This window comes from Cygnus atratus, chromosome 4 (assembly GCF_013377495.2).
Source record: "Cygnus atratus isolate AKBS03 ecotype Queensland, Australia chromosome 4, CAtr_DNAZoo_HiC_assembly, whole genome shotgun sequence".
Lineage (NCBI taxonomy): Eukaryota > Metazoa > Chordata > Aves > Anseriformes > Anatidae > Cygnus > Cygnus atratus.
In genome coordinates this window covers 3169310-3191641 of record NC_066365.1, presented here as the reverse complement: position 1 = coordinate 3191641, position 22332 = coordinate 3169310, and the positions used below count along the sequence as shown (strand labels likewise).

Here is a 22332-nt window from a genome sequence, read left to right as displayed (position 1 = left end):
TGAAACAAACATTAACCCAATCTTCATTCTGCAAGTTTTCATTGAAACTCCCTGTTACAGGATGGTACTGTTATTGATAGCTATTGTAAAGTAGCTCTAGTATTAAGATTTCCTCTATGTTTGTTGCATTCCCCCATCCCTCCACCCTAGGAACAAATTGAACTTAGTTTTTCCACTGCCTTGTTTTTCGTTTGGGAGTGATTTATGACTTTTTTTTCCCCTTCATTTTCTAATCTATTAATATTTTAATATTTACATATCAGATTAAAGTTAACCTGGAGAAATGAGCCTGGGTTGATGTTCTCCAGACAGTTTAAATGAAGTGTGTTTTCTTAATAGTCTGCTGGCTGAGTGTCAAGATGTTTTTACCACTTAGTTACAAGGTCACACGCTAAACATTAGTTACGTGCGAGTGAATATCACGCAGGGATGCAGTTTGCTTCCTGCTACAATAGAAGAGGAAGGAAGGAAAAAAAAGAAACTTTCCAGTAAAGTTATTTGCCATTCTTGGGCAAATTTCACTTTTAAAAAGTCTGTCCATGGCAATACACTGGGCAGTCAGCTGCCTGAATATAAGGAAAATTGGGTATTTCATTCCTCCTCGACTTACGTGGCTGGCAACCATCAGATAGCAGCAGCTGTGTGCCATGGTTGCACTGCACAGAAGCTGGTCTCTTATTTTGGAGGGAAAGGGAGCTTGTGGTTTCTTCTGGCATAGCCTCTGTCATCTGCTTGCTTGCTTCTCGTATTTTTGAGTAAGATTGAGCTCAAAGTATTTTCAGTTTTAGTTTGCAATCTCTGAAAGGAGATGACTTTGTGAAGATGTCTTTTCTGTGCTTTAGTGTCTAGATTTCAAAACTACAGGAGTATTTTTCGGGAGGGACGCATGTTGCCAAAGCCATGTCTTAGTGGCTTTTTTGACATTGAAGTATGTGTGGGCTTCAGCTGTCAGACACACCACCTGTTTCCTGCAGTAAAAATAGACAGGAGTGGAGGAAAATAGACCATGAGAACTTAAATACTGCAGAAGAAACTTTTTATGTTTAAAAAAAGTGCAGGTGTATATACGATAGCGAATTTCTTGATTACAAATTTTTAATGTTTCATTTAGATGTTGTTAAACACATTTGTTACTAAATTCCAAAGGGGGTTCTTTCCTATCTAACATGGAAATAATTGTCTTAAACATGCCATCTCTTTTTCTTTTATAACAGTAAATGTGACCGGTTATGATCTGAGGCGTGTTAGAAATGGTTTGGAGACACTGCTGCTTTTGTGTTTGAGGTGAACTCGATGGATACCTTTTTCCTACTTCCCTCTCTTTTTCTTCTTCCCCACCAGCCCAACAGCGTTTTTCCAAACTGTACAAGCTATTTCACAACCATTTACATCCACAGCACATGGAGGGCAATTATGTGCCCGGTCCATGAGGCTTCTTTCCCTTCCATTGTAGGAGCTCACATTTGTGTAATGCTCTTTTGGGCAGCTGGTGCAAACAACGAGGAGCTGATAGAGTTGAACTCAGCCTGGTGGTGTTGCTTAGTCGAGTGCAGGTGGGAATTTTTCAAGGTGTCTGAGCAACAGAAGGCTCTTAGGACTTCTTCAGTTCATTAATCATGAGAAATAGGAAGAAGGATATTACTTGGTTTGTTTTGAATGTTGTACCTTCAGAGTAGTTGAATTAAAAAAAAAAAAAAACTGATTCTTCAGGTGGAATAGGTTCCTTACGTTCACCCACTCCATCCTGCTACAGGACAGAGGCTGCTCAGCTTCATCTATTTATTTGACTCAAGTCAGTTATTCGGGATTTTTTACATGTGTGTGCGCCCCACACAAAACAAACCAGGTATGTTGGGCAGGTGCATGTCCCCTCCAGACCTGTTCCTGACCTGCATCCTCCGAGGGCTCAGGAAGCAATGAAATACAGTCTGCAAGTCATCAGTGGTAGGCACTGAGTGCTCCCAGCAGTTTGAGGAAAAAAAGACCCTGAACTGAGCATGTTACACTTAAGAGGTGCCTTAAAGGATTGTGAAAAGTCCAGTGCTAAATTTATCCTTCTCTCCTAGTGAATGCAGGTGAAGCTTTTCAAAGGTGGTTTCTTTGGGGAGGGTTATGTTCTTACAGGACCTCGTGTTTCTCTGCATGAGGTAAGCTCAGGAAAGGTGCTGCTGCCAGACTGATAGCGAACGGCCCCTGCTCGTCATCTGGAAAACGCAGACGTCCCATGGGCTTTCCTGAACTTCGGTAGCTTGGATTTGAGTGAACATGATGGAAGTCTGCCGTAAGCTAAGGTAGTGGTCAGCATACGTATAATTTCGTGGGTTATGTTGATGACAAACGTGACTGGTAAAGCCACCGCCAGATGTTCACTGGATTCAGTAGGCTGAGCTGACTTTACCTTTTCTGCTGTTTTAAAGCTAGGCCAGAAAAACGTCCCGTTACATGGGAGGGTTCTTCAGCAGTGTTTGAGGGAATTGGGAGCACACACTGCGCTGGAGGCTGACAGAGCTTGTGCTCAGTATCTGCTCTGTGGGCTCTTCAGAGACTTTTATTCTGAAAAAAATAAAAAGGTCATTTTCTGGCATCCTGCCTCAGGGAGGGGTTCAACAGGTTCTCCTTAGAGCATCTAAAGCCCTGAGCCATTTGGCTTTAGCATCTGGGTGAAATTTGGTTACAGCATTCCTGTAGTAAGATTTGTCAAGTTTGGATCTTCAAGTCCTGCCTTTTTGCCAGTAAATTGCAAGAGGCAGTCAACAACAGCTTTACAGCTGAAAATACCTCATTTTGAGTACAGAGGTTTACTTTATAACACCAAAAATCTGAAGAGACAACAGAAAGCGGATCGTTGTAGATAGTGCCGTAGGCTCGTGACCACCACTTCCCCTTTCGTTCCACGTGAGAACTCTGTGTTTAAGTGTAAATAACTTCAGGTCAAAGTAGAAACCAAGCACTAAATATTTGAAAAGGAGAAAACAGAATTATCACAGTATTCATTTGAAGGCGTTTAAGGAATATAAAATGAAAAGGAAACTGAGGCAGTGAAGCCATATGCAGCAGCTGTACCTTTGTATAAAGAAATATACTAACGTAATTTGCTTAATGGCGTTGATGGTCTCATTAAGCCTAAAATAGCATCACTTACGTTTAAAATTTATTTAAATTACAGTAAACAGTAATTCATTACAGCAATTGGATAAGAAACATTAGGTTAGGAAACAAATTCAATTGGCATTTCTAATAGTTTGCTTTTAGCTCCATTCAAGCAGTAGAGTGCCATTCTGTTCTATCCTTCAGGAATAATCCTTTGTATTTAGTGAGGAGGGGAGAGACGTTGGGAAGACAGTGCTGCTGTTCTCTGTTAGCAGGTATTTTGGGTGTGCATCCATTTGTATCTCTGGTTACGCTTCTGTTCCCACATCCCCTCCGAAATTCTCCATTGCTACTGTATTTCAAACAGTGAGGAAAGGCAAGCAGATCACTGAAGATGAGGTAGATCTCTTACCTTACCTCCTGCAGTTTGGCAAATAAAGTCTGGTGGTGCCCCCACTTGTTAGCTACCAGGGGAAGAGCTGCTGTAAAGCCTTGAATGCTTGCTTTCTCTGTAGCTGTTGCAGGTAAAGAAATTCCCTCTGCTCCCTCTTTATACGCAAAAAAATCCTTAAAAATGAAGTTAGGAAACCAAGTCTGGGTTGTTGGTTTTTAAAACAGCAACATTGAAACAGAAACTTTTTTTGCTTTCTAATGGGAAAGTTTTGTGTTGTTTCGTTGGAGAGGGATCTGGTCAGTACATCTCTCTTCCTATGTTTTTCTTCTGTGGCAATGTCTTTCTAGCTGCAGGCTGATTCAGCAAGACTTAGTCCAGCAGGAGTTGAGACAACAGGGAGCTGTGTACCTACTGAAGGCAGCCACCATCTAAAAATGTTTGGAAAAGTACTTTAGGAAAAAAAGGAGATATTTGGTTCTGAGGATGTGGTCAGAGATACGGGCACACCTGTATAACTGTACGCAGTTTTGCTGTCTCACTGAAAATTAATAAGAGAAGAACTAGCTGCAGTGTTAAAAGCTTTTCTAATGCTTTTTCTTGTAGCAATTTGGAGTATTGTGACATTACTGATGCTTGCCCGGATAGTCTTCTTTTAGTTCCACCTCTGAAGAAACCTACATGTCCAGTATGTAAAATGAATATGCAGTAATGAAGAAAAATATGCCGTCTGTGTTTTACAATGGATCATCTGTTTTCAGTTGCACTTGTTTTTTGCTGAGTTGCCTGAAGCAAGACATACTCAGCATGGATCAGCTGTAGTAGGCTTTGAAATTTTGCAAATTCCCATAATCCTTCTGAAAGTTTTTGTAAGCTATGTAAAATATTTGGAAAAATGGCTTGACACTTGTTTTGTACCTCAGCACGTCCTTTTCAGTCTCCTTGCCTAGAAGCATGCTTCATGTAATTGCTCTAGGGATTCACGAATCCACCCTGGTTTGAGAAGGAAAGGTTGTCCAGGTGAAGTGGAGCTGGAGCTCCCCCGAGTCGCTCTGGGCGAGGCTTCCAGCACGGTGAGGAGTGCTGTCAGTAATCCAGAGCCACAGAAGGGATTTGCTTATTAATTTGGTTTTCCTCTCCTGGTTGCAGTGGCTGCTAGCTTGACGCTTAAGCTACTTCTCAGGCACATGTAGTGGTTTCTCTGCGTGCATGAGATGTTTCTCTCAGGCGTGGTCTCTGTACCACTTGACGAGAGCTGTTCTCTGCTCTCCTTTGCCGTCCCAGAGGATGGATGTTTCCTTCCCAACACATACCTTCTCTTTTCCCTACTTGTTGCGATCAATTCACCACTTAGGCTAATAGTACGGCGTTTCTGCTCTGTCTCCCTGCGCTCTTTGAGGAGAGGAATGAGAGCTGCTATGAAAATGCCTCATTCCTAGGGCAGCAAGCACCCTGCCACTCGGAGCCTGCTCCTGCAAGCCTGGGCTTACTTACCAAAGAGGCTCTACCTTTCCTGGAGAGACTGATGTTGAAACGCTGGAATTAAAGAGAAATTAATAGCTGCTTGAATTATTAGCACTATTAAAGGCAAAATGCTGAAGAATGGAGGTTTCATATCCACTGAGGTGGGGAAAAAATGACCTGTGCTTGAGAAGCAGGCTGAAAAGAGGAAAGGAGGGTGGCTGTTGGTGTGTAACGTCAAGTGCTGCGATTCTCCAAGGTTAGACTCTTCTGTAGAAACACACAGAAATTGAATACAACACTCCTTACTGTTCAGGCTTCCTGCACCCCTCCCTTTCTGGGATTCAGTGCCAAAGCTTAAACCAAAATCTTTATGAATATGCAAATAAGAAACTACCCAAGCACCCACAGCTGAGGGACTGCAGGCTTTTATTTTGTTTGTGTTTTTTTTCCCAGTAGCATTTGTGGTGGCCCAACCTTCAATTGGTCAGAGGGTTACGCATTATGGCCTGAAGTTTGGCTTAGAAAAAAAAGGCACTGGTTTGTTTGCTGCGGGAATGGGAATTCACTTTATGTCTTGCTGTCTAACAGAGAGCCCGGTGCTGCTGTGGAGTAGGGTTTCTGTTTCTTACCAAGACTGTGCCGTGTAACCAGGGACGCAGAGTGGCTTTCATCCTTGGAGATGTAATTGAAGATGCACATGTGCTTTGAATCCAGGAGTGGACTAATTGCACGTAGGGTTTACAGGCAATTTGTTGGACTTATTGATCAGCTGACTGAAATATTGATGAGTAGCTGCTGTTTGTGTTTTCATTGCTGCCTAATGGAAGGATTAACAAACTCATGTTCATCATCTTGAAAGTGTGCTCACCCCGTCATACCCAAACACAAGGCGGTAAGGTTTTGTGCAAAGCATCTCTGGACGTTGGGGAATTACAGAGGGGATTTCAAGCTCTCTAATCTAGTTACAATACACATGTTGAAACAGTGCCTTTGACGCATGGTTTTTGCCGTGAACCGTGCTATCTTCATCTAAAGATGTTCTGCCGTGCTGTGAATTTGCCCCATCATTTTTCATTTTGGGAATGCTGCAGAGCTTTCTCTCTCTCTGCTGTGTTTCCTGGTACCACCACTTCGGTCTGTCTTCCCACGCCCACCTTGCACTATTTTCTCTGCACTATTTTATGTGTCCTGAGTTCAGACCAGGCAGTCTCATCCTTCACAGTGTACCCAAGTCACAAGCTGCAAAGCCTTTTCAGCTTCTTGATCTAAGAAGTAAATTATAGTGTGTATATCCTATGTTTATGCATTAAAATATAAACTGCTGAGCCTCGCTCACATGAATCATCGTAATATGAACTGATTGTACAATATATTCCTTAATTTTGTATTCTATCCGCAGGTCCAACAAGAACAAAGAAACCACACCGCAGAACCCGTAATAGATGATTATAAAAAGATGGGGACTCTCTTCGGCGAACTAAACAAAAGCCTTATCAGAATAGGCTTCACAAGGATGTATTTTGGAGAACGGATAGTAGAACCCGTAATTATAATGTTCTTCTGGGTCATGCTCTGGTTTGTTGGCTTACAGGCTCTTGGACTAGTTGCTGTTCTGTGCCTTGTCATTATTTATGTACAACAATAAGGTTTTGCAGATGCCTGTTGGATTATGTATTTAAACACTGTCACTATCTCGGTGGATTTGTATGTTTAAGTAAATGGGTGGCACATCAAAAGTTGCAAAGCTTTGAATTGTATTTTGCTGAACTTCTGAGGTTTGGGATGAGGGGAACTAAAATTATCAATTCAAAGCAAAGTCAGTAGTTCTACTACAGCTTTGAAGGGCAAAAAATGAGCCGTTCTTCATATAATGGTGTCCAGAGTAATCTACCCTTTTCTACACCCTTGGGGCCTTAGTCCGAGTACTGGCTTTTTATCCCCCACCCTGCAATACTCTTGTTTTGCATAGGGAAAACTTCCTGTCTGGTTTGAAGAGGGCACTGGATGTGAGTGTCTGCTTCATTGCCGGGAGGGCTGTGTGCTGTTTGTTCTCTGAATCTGCATAATTTGCTAGTTTGTTGCTGAAAAAGTAGATACACAGGAGGGAGGCTTGCTGAGAAACCTCCAATGACAAACGGTCAGAAGATGGACACAGCTTCCTGACATGAAAGCACCTCTGCTTCAGTACAGTTTATACCAAGTTTTCCTCCAGGAAGCAAGCTATGCCAGAAAAATGCTTTTATACTAATGCTGGTGACTTCACACGAGACTTCAGCTGTTGTTTAGGGCTAGGGAGGAATCATAATCCCATTTAGCCAAATGGTCTAATGCAGCTCTGCCTTGGTTTTGGAAATGTACTCAGCTCCTGCTGCTTTTTTTTTTTTTTTTTTAATCTTGCTCTTCCCCTCACACCTCCTTCTGAAGACAAATATTTGGCTAATACATGGACTTTGCAGGTAGTTATAACTGCAGTGTTGGGAATTTGCCATTCCAGACAGCAATTAGAATATTGTCTGCTTCCTCTGGGGTCCTGCGTGACGTGTCTGAACAACTAGCCAGGGAATCGACAGGCGCTGTTAACACTTCCCTCATCTGCTGCACTGTGCTCCCAACATGGGCGAGAAGATTTGTGTGCATAAGTAAATCAGGCTTGTTTCCTCATGCAGGACAAGAATGTAGTTGAAATCAAGTGGTCATTTTATTTAGCAGTGTTAATTGATTTATTTCCAAAATAGGCAATAAAATGCGTATCTGTAAAATGTGTATCTATAGGTGGGTGTCATGGGCAACACAAATATGAGAATAGGAGATATAGATATATGTATATATTCAAAAGTAGGTGCAAAATTCTCCCTGGCTCCCTAGGAGCCACACCAAGGATGTATTGAGTATTTCAGAGTGAGTTGAATGTGCTCATTTAAAGGAAAATAGTAAAATGAGACAGAATCGTTACTAAATAGGCTACAAGTTTAACATTTGTTGTACGTTGCTTTTAGTTGTTGTACATTGCTTTTTAACTTAATTACAAAGTTGACTTCATCTATGGCAGAATGAAATTATACATTATTTAGTGATATAATATCAGCTGTGAAATTTACAGAAAACTACTTAAGCTTTTGCAGTGTTTTGTTTTGATTTTTTTTTCCCCTAAACATTTTTATATTAGCAGTGATCAACAACAGATAGTTTTTAGTTCAAAATGCTAAGTCTTTTCCAAAGACTTTTGAAGTTAAGGGTAGCTCCCTTATGGTCCCAGCCCTGCAACTGGATTCACAAGGCAGATTTTATGCCAGTATGGATCGCGTTGGTTGCTGGGCTCAAGTTCCAGGGCCTTTGGCCCCAGTCCTCACAGACTTTCCTGTTGGTGTACTAACTGCTGTTTAGTGCTCTGAACTTTACGGCACTTGGCTCCTTTGAAGTCTTTACGTGCCTGAATGCCACCTGTAGAAATGTCTCAGCTGGTCTAATGAGTAGCTGTGTTGTGAGGAGTCGTGTCTCCTGTCCGGCTCTGATGACCTTGACTGTGGATCGGGAGGCTCTGGTGAACTGGTGTGACTGCATGGCTGTGGGAAGAGGCCTGGGGCATGCTTGGATGGCACCTGGTTAAACAGTCACGCTGATGGCAGGGAAGTGTTTGGCAGCACGAGGTGCTCCTAGATGCAGGGGGTTGTTATTCGCAGCTGCAAGTCCAAAAGCAAACAGCAAGTCAGCAAGTACACACTGAACTCAACGGCAGGAAGCTCTGTACTCAAGTGCCTATGGGTAAACTCTGGTTTTTGTTTCAAATCCTTTAGAAAGCAGGACATGTGTTTATACCTTTGCATATTTGTATAGCTACAACGGTGGTTTTTTGTTTATTCTTCTCCTGTATAAGGGCTATTCTACAAAAGCATCTTGTCATTTAAAATAAAATCCTTCCTTTCTTCCCATAATCAAATTACTGTTCAGAGAAGCTCATCCAATTCCTTTTGTCCTGTGGGAAAGTGTCGATGTGATACCCTCGTTGCAGTAGCACTTGTGTGAAGACACTGTATTGTGACACGGCATGTAGTATTTTCTTGAAGTGGTGACTTTGCTCTGTACGTAAGGAATGGGGAGCAATGAACCAAGGGTGTGAGTGTTGAGCTGAGGAGATTGTTTATATGCATGTAACCTTCTATTACATTCATCACTGTGGCTGTTTTGCTCATGGAGTCATTTCAGTTATTCTTTTCATGTTTGTGTCTCTATACCTGTGATGTACGGAAAGGTAGCTTTTGGACTAAAGTTGTGTACAGTGAATACTTGACATTGTTTCTCTTGTGGGTAATAATGTTGTCTTTCATAGAAGTTTTTAAACTTTTTAAAACCCAAAAGAATAGTTCTCTTAATGGAGTTAGATTGACTGAAAATGAAGAAAACAAGCCTTGCATGGAAGATATCCTTCACCTTCCATTGTCTGCCTTTTTGGTTTCATACATTCCATTGTATATAAGAACTTGCATAGTCTTTTTTACTATTATTATTTTTAAAGCTATTGCTATACTATCTCCCTGCCAGTTGCAGGGAAAGAGACATAAGGAATAAAGGGGACTGAGATACAGTCAGACGCAAAGAGTGGAAAATGGAATGCAGTGAAGTGATGCTTATATGGATTATAAGAAATCTGATTGTAAACCTGTGCCAAAAGTGAGGAGGAAATGGGTGAATTGTGTTCTTCCTTCCATCCAAATGTAGTTGAAGGCAGTGGGAGCACCAGGCATTCCAAGAATGTCCCTAGCTAAAAAGCAGAAGGTTCATTTTAAAAAAGTCACTTTTGTATGTTTATATTGGTATATATGATTATCGGAACTGAAAGTACCTGGATGCACCTGGGTGTAGGGACTGTATGAAGGAATTTTGTCCCCTAAATCTGCATTAAACAACAAACGATATGATTTCTGTTGGTCAATGTAACGTATGAAAAGCTTTTTATATAACCTCTGTTTTTTAAAGGATGGACTCTTTGGTACTGTTTCACACCTGCCAAATGCATAAATGTCTGAACTACTGTGTACAGAGAAGAAACTGCACGAAGGAGAATCTTGGAGGACCCTGTTTGCACTGAAAACTCATCCCATTGAAACTGTCGTCTAAAAAGCAAAACTCACGTTTCTTAAAAGCTCTGTACTAAATGAATCCTATGGAAAGCACTTTGTTATTCTTTGTAATAAAAAGTCTTGTCAACGAGAACCGAATTCTTTGTGGTTCTTTGTTCAAGGCTGACTCCTTTCAAATCTCATGGTAGGCCCAGATGAAGCAGGGCAGCATTCAAATACATGCTGAAATAGTTCACTTGCAGCTGCTGGAGAAAGAGCTGCAGGACAAGAGCTGAATAAACTATCATGTCTGTATGGATGAGTGTACAGCAAGTTATGCTGGAAAGCAAAAATAGAACTAGATCTTAACAAATAATGGCAACGTTGTGGTGCAAAGTAGTTCTTATTTCTTGGCATATCTCTCAATTTTGCACCCAGTGCATCCCTTGGAGGAACCAAATGTGGTCAGCGGTGTAAAAAGTAGTGACAATTGCTGTGCCACAAGAAAGTTTGGGAGTTTTCAATTATTTTTTAAATACTTAAAGAACAACATATGGTCCAAAAGAAATCCACTTTTAACTTCATTCTTTTCTTCCTTTTTCTGCAGCTCAGAAGGATGCTTGTTCTGCCAAGTCCAACAGGCACTTAAGTGTGTTTGTGTTGCTCAAGATGCACAGCGAGTTAAGTACTAGAAGTTTTCTAAAAGTAGCAAAGTTTAATTTTAGTCCTTCAAACTCATATTAGCGGTCATGCATAAAATAAGTTAGACTCATTGCTGGAATAAATTCAGGCCTTCAGCTTTTTTATTTCCAAAGAATTATCTTGGCCAGCCCTATTATTGGGCGTACGCAACTTCACCAACCTGGCTTTGACTGGCTGCCGATGTGCTGTCTGTCTACGTTCTGTAGAAGTGGCAGAGAGGGGATTTCAGTATTCTGTTTGATTCTTTTCATCCTGAGCTTTAGGCTGGGCCTTGGGAGCTTATTTCTGAGCCTCTCCACCCTGCCAGAACTGACACTTTCATCCCCTTTCTACTTTTCTTATTTCACTCTGTAGTAGGGTTATTCACAAGAACCGCCCCTCTGTGTGCCAAGGTTTTGGGCTTTTTTCCATCACTCAGTCTCCTTCAAAGTTACCTAGACAGTAATTTTATTTTCAGTTGGATATTTTGTTTGTTTTACCAGGCACCTGCTTAACAGGAAATTGAAGAAAGGATTTTAAAAATATGCATGCCTCAGGTAATCTTTTTTTTCTTTTTTTCTTTTTCTGAGCTGTGCTTATCTGTCATTTTAGACAATGGTTTCCAAACTCTGGCTTGCTGTTGCCAAAGGTTCAAAGGAGTGTTGCAAGTTCACAGGGCAAAGAGCTGTTGGCACGTCGACTCGTGGAATTTGAGAACAGACGGGTCAAGCAGCATGTAGGGATGTTTCAAGCTGGCACAGGCAGGGAGAATGCAAACTTCCCTTAACACCTGCCAGCAGCTCAGTTTCTTCTTTCTTCAGATACTGCTCCCATTGCATACACAATTATCAATATTCTGTCTGCACTTGCTGTGAAGAAACTGAGCTTTCATCAGCTCTGCTTTACACAGAGAACCAAAAGGGGAATTGGACTTAGAACAGTGTTCTCACTTGTGTGTAAGCTTGCAGTGGTTCAAAATTTCAGTCTTGTACCATCCAGGTAATGTTCTTATGTTACATGTAGTTTGATGATTTTCCCTAGCCTATATATTTTTTCCCAGAATTATGGAAGTGAAGCAGCTGAGATCGTATGTCCTTTTTCCCCAAAGAAAACTCCCCTTCCACCCTCACATGGGATGGGAGTGTGACTGGATAATGCCCATCTGATGACAGGAGCTGCTCTTGATGCAGCCTCAGAGGAATCGGCTTCTTCCCAGGGTAGGGAAGTTTACCACAGTGCCAGGAGAAAACATCTTAGCAGGCCCCAAGCATCACTGAAACAGCAGGAGTTAAGTGGCAAAGAAGGAGAAAGACTGCTGCACCACAGTCCAAAGGATTTGAAAAGATGATACTTGAGACAGAGCTGTTATGGAGTATGGTGTCTTGGTTTTATGGCCATTAGATGTAAATTAATTAAGCCAAATTGTTTCTTGGCTTGTCCTGCCATCAACTTACGCCTGGAGTGAACATTGCTTGTAGCAAATGTTTCTGCTTCTGGAACCTGCCTGGGTCTCCCCAGGCCTATTTAGATGCACCATTCACTGCTGATTGTATTTTAAAGCCTTGCAGGAGGAAAGGGCTCATCTTCTTGTCCTCATTTGGATGAGGGTTTAATATATGTGAGGAAGGAGCCAAATTAGTCACTGGCAAACTGTTGAGGGCTTCCTCACAGAGGAAAATGCTGCCACTGAAGTGTGGATGATGAAGGTACAAGAGAAGTGGGTTTGCATGCTGTCCAGAACAGATGGTGGAAAGCAACCATTTCTGTGTCTTAATTCACAAACAAATTATCTATTTTCTAATGTAGTGATATTCTCAAGCTAGCAGTACATCCCAGGTACAATAAGTCTGTAGCAAGGAGATGAATTATTAGGTAAAGAAAATCTTTTGGCAACCAAGATCCCATTCTGTAAAGTGACAGAGGTTAAGAAGTCTCCTTGACTTGAATGAGACTTGAGTTTTTCAGCACTTTGCCTTGTAAATTGCTTATTTCAAAAATTTTAGCTGGTTATCCTTTAAATCATTTTTTCATTCCTGTTCTTTCTCAAAGCTGTTTTGAAAGCTGCTCCTCCCTCGGTAGCTGTTACCAGTGGGGTGACACTTGCCGGTGCGTGCAGGATGGCAGTCACAGGCAGAGGCTGGCAGGGCTTTAATGCAACCTGGCCAGTGTCACAAAGCCTAGCAGCAGGTCTGCAGTGTTCCCCTTGCTGTCACTTTCTGCACTGATGCACCTCGTTAGGTGCTCCGCAAGAGCTGACTCCAGCTGATACAGAATTTCCTCAGGCACTGCAGCTCTCTGAGCTCAGACTTTCTGCTGCTAAAGATGCTCAGCCTCTCTCCAGACAGCTAAGCACTGGATAACTGTCCTTTGCTTCTCGTTAGAGTGGAAATGTATTCCAGCAGTCAGCGTTCATGTCCTCACCCTAACAAGATTAGGAAAAGCATGAGGATGCAGTTTTCCTGAGAGACCAAATATTTCTAGGCCTTTAAGCTTATTTCCTTAAGTCTCTCTGTGAATCTTGCTGTTGCAGAGGAAAAAAGATAAAAATGGTCTTGAGTCTACTGCCCATTTGTGATGCTTAGTCAGATAAGAGAACCCAATGCATGCAAATATTTGAATTTTTTATTTTTTTTACATTTTGTTTCATAGTTTCTTCATTCCATCTGTGATAAGAGAGATAAGAAACTATTTGGCTAAGATCTGTAAGCAAGGGAGCTAACTTGGCTTTTCTCAGTTGACAAGTTCTTATCCCAAGGTCTTCAGCAGGTAAATTGCAGGTAACAACTTCATTTTTTAGATTTCCTTCAGAATCTCTCTTTATTTTTGTTTTGCTGTTGTTGTTCTAATGCATTGGGATGCAATCTTGGGACCTAGCTTTCTGTTGTAAAATGTTTTGGGGAGTCTGCTCCTTGCTGTGTGGATGCCTCAGTGGAGACAGGACTTCTAGACAATTTAGTTTTGACCCTGCACCTGGCATGGGTTGTGTCATTGCTGACACCTGCCTGTCTCTCCAGCTGGGCTTTACTAGCTTGGGGTTTTTTTCATTTGTTACACTTTAAAAAATATATATAATTCAATGCTTTTTTTTAATCCTCCACTTAAATTTCAAGATTGGTAACACAGATCTTTTCTGATGCTACCCATCTCCCATCTTTTCTGAAAGCTTCCCTATTTTTTCCCCTTCAAATCCCAGTGCAATACAGATTGTAGAGGGGAAAAAAAGTATAACAATTTCCAGATATCCCAGAGAGAAGGCAGTCACTACCCCTACAGTGGCAGCACAGACTTTCTCCTTTCTTAGTGCTTCCGATGTCTCCTGGGGAAACTCAAAACCCATTTAACTCGGGATCATCTCTGCTTGGCCTCTTCTCCCAAGCAACAAGCGAGAGGACAAGAGGAAATGGCCTCGAGTTGCACCCAGGGAGGTATAGGCTGGGTATTAGGAAAAAAAATAACTCTGTCATGGGATCTGATACGTAGCAAAGGTTTTTTGAAGTGTCTGTAAAACATCGATCATTTGGTAGGGAAATCTTTCATTTCTTCTACTTCCAGCACTGTTAATGATTTATTTGGTGTATGCATTTTTTCATATATGTATTCAATGAACATTAGAATTAATTTTTATTTCCTGAATAATGTTGAGTATGACATCTTCTATCTCAACATTTTTGTGGTATGTTTTTATTCAAATCAGCGTTCATTCTAATCCCATTGCCACTCCTGGTGAAAGCTCTTCAGGTGCTGCTGCTGGCAGGGGATGGAGGGCAGCAGTCCTGCCCAGGTCTTTGTGTTGCCTCCGTGTCAGCCTGGGATCCAAGATGCATTTCAAGATGTGCTTATGCAGTGATGGGTTTGAGGCAAAACTGCACCCTGGCTTTTCTGTCCTCTGGGGGGGGGGGGGGGGGCCGGGAATAGCAGGCCTGCTTCGTGAGAGCTGCTTTGAAGCCCGGCGTGTTTTGTGACAGAGGTCACCCGTGTCTCCAGTGACCTTAAGGAGGTGTCACACGCTGCCTCTCTTCTGTCTCAGTGCCAGTGCTGGGGCAAGGATAATTTTGGCTCTGTACAGGAGTGTCAAGCCTTTGCCTAGATTTCTGACTGGTGGTTTAGGAGGAATCCTTTGCCAAGTGAATAGTTACATGCAGTGCAACAGAACAGACCTTGAACCTAAATAAATTGCAGGTAGGCTTCTGCCTTCCTCCTTTCAGGCTTTTTATAAGGAATATGTAGAACAGTTTCTCACATGAAGAAATAGCATTTTACTATTATTGTATAAAAGGAAAACACAATGAGCCCTTAAATAACACTTCTTGTTCCACCTCCCGTGACCTCCTGGGGTTTCCATATGTCTTACAGTTGCCTGAAGAGCCGTGCTACTGCCTGCTTCACAGTGGTGGCTGTGTCTCAGCAGCTAGCACATGATGCCAGCTGAATGTGCGTGGGTGTCTGAATCAAAGGAGTTTCAATGCTGAAAAGCATCTTCTCTTGAGGAGGAGAAATGGAGCTTACTGTATCAGAGGTGTAGGCAGGCACAGATCCTATGGCATTATTACTGTAAAAAGTGCTGAAGCGCTCCAATAAAAAACTCAGCAGTTAATAGTGCCATACGTTGTGATTATTATCTTTGTTCATGACTTCCTGCTCCAATGATTTTATTAACAGCAAGAATTTGCAAAACCATTCTAGCATTGCAGTTCACAGATGTGTAATATCTGTTACCTTCCTGTCTGGACAATGAGCTGTCACAAGTGAAAAAAAAAATTACTGGACCTTGGATTTGTTGCTTTTAGGATAATCCTCTTCCTATGCTGCTAGTAATAATATACAGATGAACGGCAACTACTGTATGGTTTAGAAGAATGGCAGTGTAAAACCCAGTTTGAAATGACTTTTTATAAAGGCTTTTTTTAAAAGATACTGCATGCACTACCTTAGTTTTTGTAGGATCTAATTTCTTGAAACACAGCTCCTTCATCTTAGGTACCTGGAAAGAAACTCCTCCTTCCCTGACCTGCCCAGCTGTAAGCACGGTGCTGTGCACTTCTTTCCTTACCACCGGCACATGGAACTGTTCTTGGGAAGCATCTTGCAAATATAAAACAAAAGCTCAGGTGAAGATGGAAATTAATTGTTGAATGTCTGTAAGGACCACAGAATAAGATGCTCAGCAATGAAAGGCAGTGATATCAGAAAGCCAACAGCAACTCATACGAGCGTGCTGTTTGTCAGCTCAGAACAAAACCAGCTGTAGATGATGTAAAATAGGACTGGGAATGGTGACTGAATTCTGGATGGCCTGAAGAGCCAGCCAATGCATAACTCAATTTGACTTTTATTTAGTTTGTGTATACAAGCTGTGCTGTGTACAGTCCCTCAAATGATCTCCAGCTCTTCTCAGCAGTGTACAGCTTGGATATGCGTGAGCAAACCTGTGAATTTGTCCTGTTACCTTGAGAAGTCTTCTATAGTGCCTCCCAGCATCAGGCCAGCCACTATTTTCTCTGCAGAATGAAGAACTTCAGAGCATTTTCAGATACTTTAGGACTCTTAAGATACTAAAGCATGTTCCAGCTTGGCCTCAGAAAAGCCATCTCTGTTTGTCTCAGAGGGGCTCCCTGCTTGTTTGTGGTAAGTGCAGAGCAGGAAACAAGCTCTGCAGTAGCATTAGCTTGTGCTGGATGCTGAGTGCCATAAAAGGCATTTAAATTATGTATGTGCCTCCTGGCTGGCCTTTGAGTTTATCTTCAGCAAGCTCAGCTTATTTGAGCCCGATGCTATCATAATGGGGCTTTGATACTTTCATACGTGTCTTCTCCTTTAACAAGATAGAAATAGCTTTAAACATTTTCCTGTATTTGGCTTTTCCAGGAAGCTTAGCACATTTGTATCTATTGCTTGCATTTCCTATTTTGCCTTTTTAACAGTGAAATTGTTGAAATGATTGCCTGAAGCCCAGACTCCTTGGAGTTAGCAGGAAGTTGCTGTGCTTTTCTAAAATTGCTTACTTGAGACTTCCCATGCATGTGCTCTATGCTTTATTTCCAAAACAGAAAACTTTCTCTTAATCATGAGAATTTATTTCTTACAGGCATATATTTTTGATAACTGATTTTACAGCCAGGAGAAATGTGGCAGATCTGACCTACCTGTAAATCAGTGAAGTATGGACACAGTTGGGAAAACAAGGTAATAACTCAGACTGAGACAAGGGAAACAAAGAAAAGCTGTCAGAGTGGAAGTTTCATAGGCGAATTCCTCATAGTGAGGTTGGTGCACCTATCTTGTTTATATTTGCAGTAGTGATGGTAGCACGAGAATTAGGCATATAATAAATTTACAGAAGCAATAGTATCAGAAGGTTACACAAGAACACCCTGGCTAAGGTCTGAAGTTTTTTAAAAAGGGGAGGTGGGTAATTTCATAGTGTGATGTGAAAGAGCATATGGTTAAGAAGGCACTCTAAAAGCTCCTCTGTTGAAAGTGACAAAGGAGGGATAGCAGGAGTTTTGCCTGAACACGGGATGAGGAAGAGCCAAGAATAAGATACAGCTGTCAGAAAATGTATTCCTGGATATTTTGGTCAGTATATTTTTACTAGAGTCATGTAACAACTCATAACATCACACTGATTTTTTTTTAATATCAAATTAATAACAAACTCAATCTGGTACAGAAGAGACTTCATGGAAATGAAGCTTTTATGGAAGCTGGCTTATCAAGGTAGAATGAAGTCATAGGGTAAAGCACAAGGGTAAATAGGTTAAAACTGTCTGATAGTAGCATTAACCTGGATATTAGTAACAGTTTTTAGACACTGATTTGAGTAAGATTCTGATGCAGTAGAATCAATGACAACAAGCACTGTAAATAGCTTTAGGATAAAGCTTGATTGTTTCCAGAAGAGATGCTATGGGATGGTTACCTGCAAGACGGGGAGCAGGTCTCACCCGGCTCCCTGGCACAGCCACAATGAAAAGCTGAGCTGTGTTTAGCACCTGCCCTTCCAGAGACGTCAGCACATGGTGGGCACATTAAGTGGTCTTCAAAGATCCTGTTTTCACTGTTTCCTCTGTTCTGGTTGTCAACACTTTGCAGCGCTGTGTGTCACACAAAGAGCTTATCTAACCTCATCTTTGCTCTGACTGGCTTGTTTTACTAAACAATACATTTTCAAGGTAACACAGTTTATAATTTGCTTAATACCGATCTCTGTTTCCTTTCTGTTCCTCTGTTTTCTTAGTACAAAGATATTTACCTACTAGCTTGGAGGCAGGGAAAGAAAGGGTGATATTATTTCCTATAAAACAACCAAACTGATATGATCTGTGTTTGCATCGTTAGATTGGAAGAAAGAAAGGAGTTAAACAATTAGGCTCTTAAGTCAAGTTATTGCTAAATTCTGCTTGCTTGCTTCTGCTTTGCTCAATAAACTGTAAATCGTAGCAACGTGCCCCCAGCATCCTAGCTTGGACATTCAATTACTTGTGGCCATAAAAGCTGGTAATCTCCTGGTCAATGATGCAAGCAACACTTCCCACTTCAGTTAACCAAAATTGCTCAACAATTACAGCACCTTCCTCCCCTTTCACCCGCAGCCCACAGACATCTGGGCAGAAGCAGCCTTTCACAAGAGCCATGGTACGAGGGAAACCTTTCCAGCGCTTGTTAACAATTCCAATCTAATCCCACTCACCAGGAAAACCACAACTGTTACCGCCTTGGGGCTTCCGCAGTTGGACCAAGTAACTCAAATGCAGTTCCTCGTCAGTAAAAGTGTAATCTGCAAAGCAACTGTTGCAGGTGGCGTTAGCTGATGTACTTCATCGCCTAGTGAGCAAAGAAATGCAGGATTAGGAAAACATGGAGTCTGAATTCAGCTTTAAAAGGAAGGATAGCCCAAAGACTAGAGATTAAGCCTTTTTTACTTTTGGGTAGTGCATCAAATAACACTTAATTAATTCCTCCTTACCTTTGCTGAAAGAGGAAGGCTTGACTCTACCTCCCCTTTTGTAAAGGTGGAAGGAAGAGGGGCAGAAGTAAGATGGATCATTTAAGGAAATCTCAAAGTTAAATGGGATGGCATTCTGAGACCAGTGAGTTTATACTGCTTCAACCTGCATGTAAAAGCTTTCCATCTCTGACATGCCTTTCAGAGCACAGGGTCCTCCAGAAAACAGGCAATCACAGTGCAGGATGGTACTTCAAGCTTGTTGGTAGGCAAGGTTAAAACATTTATGTGTGCTTACTTTAAAAACACATATGTACCTTGTTTGTGGCTGAAGAGAACACACAGAAAAGATGTAATTTAAGAAACTCTCTTCCAAATAACTTGTTAGACATGATACTGTGTCAACATGGGCAATGTTACTGCAAGGTCCTTAGTTATCTTCTACATGGCACTGAGTCCACCGTCCCTGAGCCCTGATCATGAAGGCAGCATATATTATTTACTTTCCCTTAGTACCTACAAACCTCTATGCATTTGGTGCTGTAAAAGCCAGTTGTAAGAAGTCATATCTGTGTCTAAAGGCTGACGGCTAAGGAAATGAAAACAGACAAAGGGTTGAAAAAAATATTTTTCTTGTGGAGATGTAGAAGGGCAATTGGTGGGAGCTGAGACTTGTCTGAGATCTCAGAGAAGTCTACAGGAGAGCTAGGAATGGAGCATGGTTCTCCGAGTCCAAATTTACTCTTTCAGCTCAATGGTCTGTGAACCCTCAGCATGCTAGTTTCCCACTCTTGCATTTTTGCTGGAAGGCCACACTTAGGAACTCATTTCAGAATCTGTGAAAATGTAGTTAACCAGCCTGAACTCAGCCCAGTAACAAATTATAGGTCCTAGTTCCAGTAAGAAGAATAAACATTCCTACTGGCATGAAATGATATTGAAGACTTTTAGTGCACTAATGAAAATTGGTTATCCTGTGCATGAGAGCCTAATTCAGAGATACAGCTCTTGCTCAGGAAACAGGCTGGGATTTCAAGATCTGTTATTGGGCAAAGTTATAAACACTCAAAGTATCAGGAAGTGAGATTTGACTGAAATAACTGAAGAAATGGCACCTGAGGGTGATGTGGTAGAAAGTAAGAAGAAACCTGCCAGTTGACTGACAAACCTAGTCATCTTTTCTACCTGATGAAATACAGCAGGGGTTCATTGGCCACAGCTTGGTGCTTCGTTAAAAAGTCATCACAACGGTGGCAGCAGCACTGTGAGCTGTTCTGTGTCATCTTCTCAGGGTAGTGCAGGGGCTGTGATGGAAATGGCCCAGATAGTGTCCCAGGAGCTGGGGGTCCTCACCTCGCTTCACCATCTGATCATGTAAACACGAAACTGGTCGACATCCTCTTTGTGAATCTAACATACCTGCTGTCACCACTGCCTCCACATGAATGGTATGAGCGAGGCAGCCTACTGAGTATGGCTGGAAGGATTTCTTTTTGTCTTCAAAATGAATCAGATATGAAAAAATCAAACACATTCCCTAATTTGCATTTTTATGGCTGTTTTGAAATGAGATACACAATCTTGCTTTGACTGTGTAGGTTGGTACATATGTACCAATAACACTTTTTCACTCTGAAAAATGTCACCTTTCTAACAGATTACTTATTTTCTTAGTGTTACCTATTTACTAACTGGAAAAGGTGTTATAAAAAGTAATTCTTGCTCCATTGGAAAACCTTTAGCTCCTGAAAAGCTACTCATAAAAATCCTAGGCATAACTAACACTATGTTTGCCCTAGCCCCACTTCTACAAGGGTGTGTTTTCCCTGAAATACACCAGACCCTTTTCCACAGAGACTTTGTTGCTAGGTGATCTGCCCCGAGATAGTGCTGCTGGGAGGGAGGCACTGTATTGTTTAAAGCCACAGCATTTCGGTGATGGAGCACTTGTGTCAGTCACCCACTGCCATTAGTGCCTAACTGCCCATCTTTATAATTCTGCAGGTGAAGGAGGAAGACAAAAAGCAAAGAGCCCCACGACCGCTTCAGTCTGACACAGATACACACAAGGATTCCCCTCCACACCTCCTAAAACTCAAAAAGGATTCCCAGAGGTGCATGGGTGTCCCTGCATGACCAGCTTTCAGTAAGTTCTCCAGCTAATCTAACCTCAGTGCTGCAAGTCTGCAGTCTACTTATATAAAAATATTTGAAGAACAATCCTTTTTCCATTCTGGATCCTGGGTGTTGCTCGATTTCTGTAGAAGGGCTAGAAGGGTGCACAGTGCAAGACGTCAGCAAAAGCCTCGTGTTGCCTCCTCTCATAGGATCTGCCTTAAGCAACATGCTCTAGACTGAGAAGGAAACCAAACCAGTTTGTGCCAGTGGCTGCGGCAGAAGTTCTGGGCTGACACCAAGCCCACCAGAAACCCTGAAGTAACCACTATAAGCCAGAGGAGAAAACTTCAAAATATATATATATATATATTTATGCCACTTCATCACATCTTTTAGGAAGAGTGCCATGTCTGTCCCTAGGTACCTCATAACAGGAGACTGAAGCTAACTGTGCAGAGTTAACAGAGCTGCAATTTGAAATAAGGACTGTGGATGGAGGCATACAATTTAAAACACACTATATCCAAATGCATATATGTTCTATTACCACCACAATGGTGTTTTTAAGAAAACGTAGCAAAGAGCAGACAACCTGTCTCACCTGTCATACTGTTCTTTCTCTTTCACTATTCAAGTGTGTAGGAGCCCCTCTACTGGACCAGGATCCTACTGCACTATCCAGACATAACCAAAAGGCAGGCCTGACCTCAGATGTAGCTGTTTTGCTTTGTTTGCCCCCTAACAATGCTTTAAAATGTCATGTAGGAGACTACAAAATTGCCACTGCATTAAACTGCTGTGCCCCAGTCCAACAGAGGCTGCTTTGGCTTCTCCTCTGTGCACCTCCAAAGAGGCTGTTTTATGAGCTAGCGCAGCCCCTGAAAGAACAGAGACCTTTGCACTGCTTGCTTGCTCTTTAAAGATGTGATGTGCTTAGTGTGGATGTAATTTCGAAAGCTTGAGTGCTATAACACTTCAGCTGTAAGCACCGAGGTGGAACTGGAATAGTTGCCAGTGTGTTGTGTGACCTGAAGTTCTGCAAAGGAGTTGTCATCAATAGCGTTAGTAGGAAAAGTACCCTGGGATCATTGCCTCACGCTTAAAAGGAAATGGCAGGTTCAGAAAGGCATCAGTTATACTCAAAGGATGTTTTCTTGCTCTTAATTAGGGAGGTGATGAATTGTAAGTGACACTACACTTCCCATTTTTACCTTGGGGAATTAGCAGAATGAATAACTATTCTGGGGTCTAATATGTGAAGCCTGAAAACTCGTATTGTCAAAGATGTAATATTTAGCATTCTTCTACATTCATTTCTTCCCAGACCATCTATTATAAAAGCATCATTCCAGTGTCAAACCAGTCACTTCCTCTGGAGATCTCATTTTACATGCCAGGGTAAATTTAAGATGCTAGTGTCCCCAGTACACTGAGCCGATCGTCATGCGTTTTGTAAGTTCTGGCTCTGCTCTTTGTTTTTGAACTCCCAAATATAATAAACTATCGCCTTTGTTATTCTCAGAACAGTTTAAATACGGGGCAATCCCATTCCACTGAGGATGCTCTCCACCCTTGAAACTTATTTT

At 41.8% G+C, this 22332-nt stretch overlaps 1 protein-coding gene across 4 annotated transcripts in view; it reads left to right on the top strand.

The window, feature by feature from the left end:
- Positions 1–10150, top strand: part of FAM241A (family with sequence similarity 241 member A) — a 229315-nt gene extending 219165 nt beyond the window's left edge. For 3 of the 4 annotated variants that reach the window (XM_050710207.1, XM_050710206.1, XM_035560742.2), the window contains one exon: positions 6345–10150. In XM_050710207.1, coding sequence (XP_050566164.1) covers positions 6345–6590 — 246 coding nt within the window. In that variant the 3' untranslated portion in view covers positions 6591–10150. The remainder of the gene's footprint in view (positions 1–6344) is intronic. The other variant, XM_035560824.2, reaches the window with a different exon arrangement.
- The last annotated feature ends 12182 nt before the right edge of the window (positions 10151–22332 follow it).